The following is a 2,986-nucleotide window of genomic DNA, read 5'->3' as shown; positions in this document are numbered from 1 at the left end:
TCTTTCCTCCCTTATCCTCTCAAGCAGTCTCTCTATAGCAGAGAATTCCAAGGCTGGCTGGATGTTAGGCACTTGTACTTGGCTTTAAAGAGTGTTTAAGGCTCTGACCATCCCTATCAGAGCCAGCAGATTGCTCTGTAGCATCTCAATGCTCTTTTGTTCACATATGCCAGGAATGGTCCCAGCTGGCAGTGCCAGGCAGGCTCCTGCTGGTCCTCTGCTCAGTGCTGAGCTCTGGTCAGCTCCCAACACACTCCTGCATCTTAGTTTTCAGTACCTAATTCTGCCCCACCATTGTGTGGGGGTCAGAGGTACAGATCACAGACCCTAGGATCCAGGCCACTCAACATGCCATGTTCATTGCTGTAGTGTTTGTTCCTCTTTTTGAATATTTATTTATACTTGTGTGTTGATTAAATGAATACTGTAGTTTTCCTCTTACTTGCATACACCTCCTGTCTAGTATGTTATATGCATTTTGAGATTTGAGGGTTTAATTCTTGTGGGTTTGAAAGAAATCGTGCTGTTTGGGACAGATTGTAAATCAGGACTCTTTTTTATTTCATAAATGAGAAAGCAGGCAGGGTAAGGGTGTGGAGTCAGAGACATTTCAGACAATATATTAACAACAAGAACATTTTTTAACTAGTCCTGTGTAATTTTTTTTTCTGCTTTTTCCTACCAAAAGGTTTTAAAATTTGGTAGTTTTGGTTTGCCTTCAAAATATTTATAAGATTGAAACAAATGTATAAACCACCTACAACCACAGTCAGAATGGTGGAGAGTCAAGCTCTACAAGCGTAAAACCTCATCTGTGTGTCTCCAAGTCATGTACCATCAACTAATCTTACACACTTGACTAATTATAAAATGGTAGCGTGTTTCTTTCCTTATGTGCATTGAAATACACACAAAGAATGTTAGAAGGTAAATGTCAAGCAGACTGTTAAAGTGATTTTGTTGTTTTACATTTGGAGTATTTCAAATATTAACTGCTAAAAGGAATGTTCAAAACTTCCCATTGTATAAAATGTTCATAGTGACTCAAACCAGTCGATCAGGTTCACAGTGAATGTGATTACGATGATCATATTCTAAGCTATTTGCTATCTGAGAGCAGTCCTTACCTTATCTTATCAGTAGTGACAACTGAAAAAAAGTTGGGTTTTTTTTCTTCTTTTTGTCCCCAGGGAACACCAATTCAAGGAAGTAAACTCCGACTGCCAGGGTATCTATCAGGGAAGGGGTTCCACTCAGGAGAAGACAGCGGCATCCTGTCAACAGCAGCTACCAGAGTTAGAGCTCAGTTTGCAGGTGAATGTCTTGACTTTAGAACTTCATCAACGGTTCCTTTGGTTTCTACCTGCATAGGGTCATGCCAGGGTGTGAGGGAGGTGGCAGAAGAGTAGGACGGAGTCAAAGTCATTCCAAGGGTGCATATAATCAGGATAATGTTTCTCCATTCTTATGGTCGCCTAGCAGGTATGTTCAGCTCTGGATGACTGCAACCTTGATAATGGTATCTCCAGAGTATCTGCCTAACAAACTAGGGACGAAGCATTTACTTAAAAAGGAAGGGTTCAGTTCTTCACAGTATTCAAGTTGTGCTCCACTGTGATGAAGCACAGGGATCGCTTAATCAGGACTTGTCCACTCCTTTTGAAAGAGGAACTGCAGGGAGCAGCTGTAGACGTCCTTATTAATGGAATATCCCATAGAGATTTTTAAAACAGTATATGAAAATAGATAGCAGTGAAGTTTGTGCTCTTGCAGGATCCTCAGAGTAGCTCTGTGTAAGGGAGAGGGCTAGACGGTTAGAAGAGAAGATAGCTCTATTGGCTTTCCCTCACATCTTAAGCTCTGCAGAGCATACTGAGTAGTACTGGAAAATCCTGTTCAAAGAGTACATGTCTTTATGGGTGATTTGAAAAATGAGCCACCTAAGATTTCAGTTTCAGCTTGGTGTTCTTCACACATACAGGGAACCAGATTTGTCAAGATGAAAAATATTCAATAAGTAAATGGAAAATTATGGAAAACCACATTAATGGTTTTCTGTTTAAGATATCTTTGTTGTGGTTTTTTCTTAATGGCATACTGTCTGGGCAGGCTTTCACTCTAGCAGGCTTGCTGAAAGCTAATTTACTCAGCCCTTTGTTTGAGAGAATGTATACTCTGCCCTTGCTTCAATTTGGAGGTTTTCAAACCTGTTTTTTTGATTTTCAAACAAAGGGGTACACATTTGAAAAGTGGGATATTTATCTGCATCTCCGAGATATACATATATTGAGAAGTCCTGAATGTCTGAAGAGGCCAGATACTGAATTATTTCAATTCATAGCAGAGGAAAGAAAGACTCTGGCTCTTGAGTGAATATACACTGCACGTCTAGTAAGTCAAGAAAAGTTGCCAGGACAGTACATTTTAATGAGGTTTGCTAGTGACGAATTAACTGTGTCTCCGCATTTGATCTGACGTTTCCTTCTCTCTACTGTGAGGTCAGGTGGTATCCAGCTTGCCTGGCAGAGGCCTCGAGTTTAGTTTGCAACGAGGAATTTTTGGGGTTGCCAAAGACCTAGGAAAGACCTGCGCATCCTTGCCTCCAATATTGATGGGTGTCTTCTCTCTTTCTAGAAACCAGGAGAACTCCAAGCAGACCGGGAAGCCGGGCAGGAAGCAAGGCTGGCAGCAGGTCCAGTAGCCGCCGAGGCAGTGACGCGTCTGACTTTGACATTTCAGAAATCCAGTCTGTGTGCTCAGATATGTCAGAGACTGTTCCTGCTACAAGCAGACCGACACCCCGAGCAGGTTCTCGGCCAGGATCGGCCAAGCCTTCTAAAATTCCAACTCCCCAGAGAAGGCCACTAGCCAGCAAATTGGACAAGTCCTTGAAAAGATAATATGATTTGCTCCGTAAAGGTCTTTTCCTTTTGAATTAAGTATTTAAGTTCGTAAGATGTAAAATATTATGTAGAAATTATTGTGA

General features: G+C 41.5%; 1 protein-coding gene across 1 annotated transcript in view; it reads left to right on the top strand.

The window, feature by feature from the left end:
• LOC103772627 (dystonin-like) overlaps positions 1–2,982 on the top strand; it is a 70,206-nt gene extending 67,224 nt beyond the window's left edge. Inside the window, exons 42-43 of the mRNA XM_008939968.1 lie at positions 1,191–1,314; positions 2,635–2,982. Of these exons, the coding sequence (XP_008938216.1) occupies positions 1,191–1,314; positions 2,635–2,900 (390 nt within the window). The 3' untranslated portion in view covers positions 2,901–2,982. The remainder of the gene's footprint in view (positions 1–1,190; positions 1,315–2,634) is intronic.
• Positions 2,983–2,986: the final 4 nt, after the last annotated feature.

Source organism: Merops nubicus, unplaced genomic scaffold (genome assembly GCF_000691845.1).
Source record: "Merops nubicus isolate BGI_N331 unplaced genomic scaffold, ASM69184v1 scaffold7175, whole genome shotgun sequence".
Lineage (NCBI taxonomy): Eukaryota > Metazoa > Chordata > Aves > Coraciiformes > Meropidae > Merops > Merops nubicus.
The sequence above is the reverse complement of the archived record's forward strand: the minus strand, read 5'-3'. Positions and strand labels throughout refer to the sequence as shown.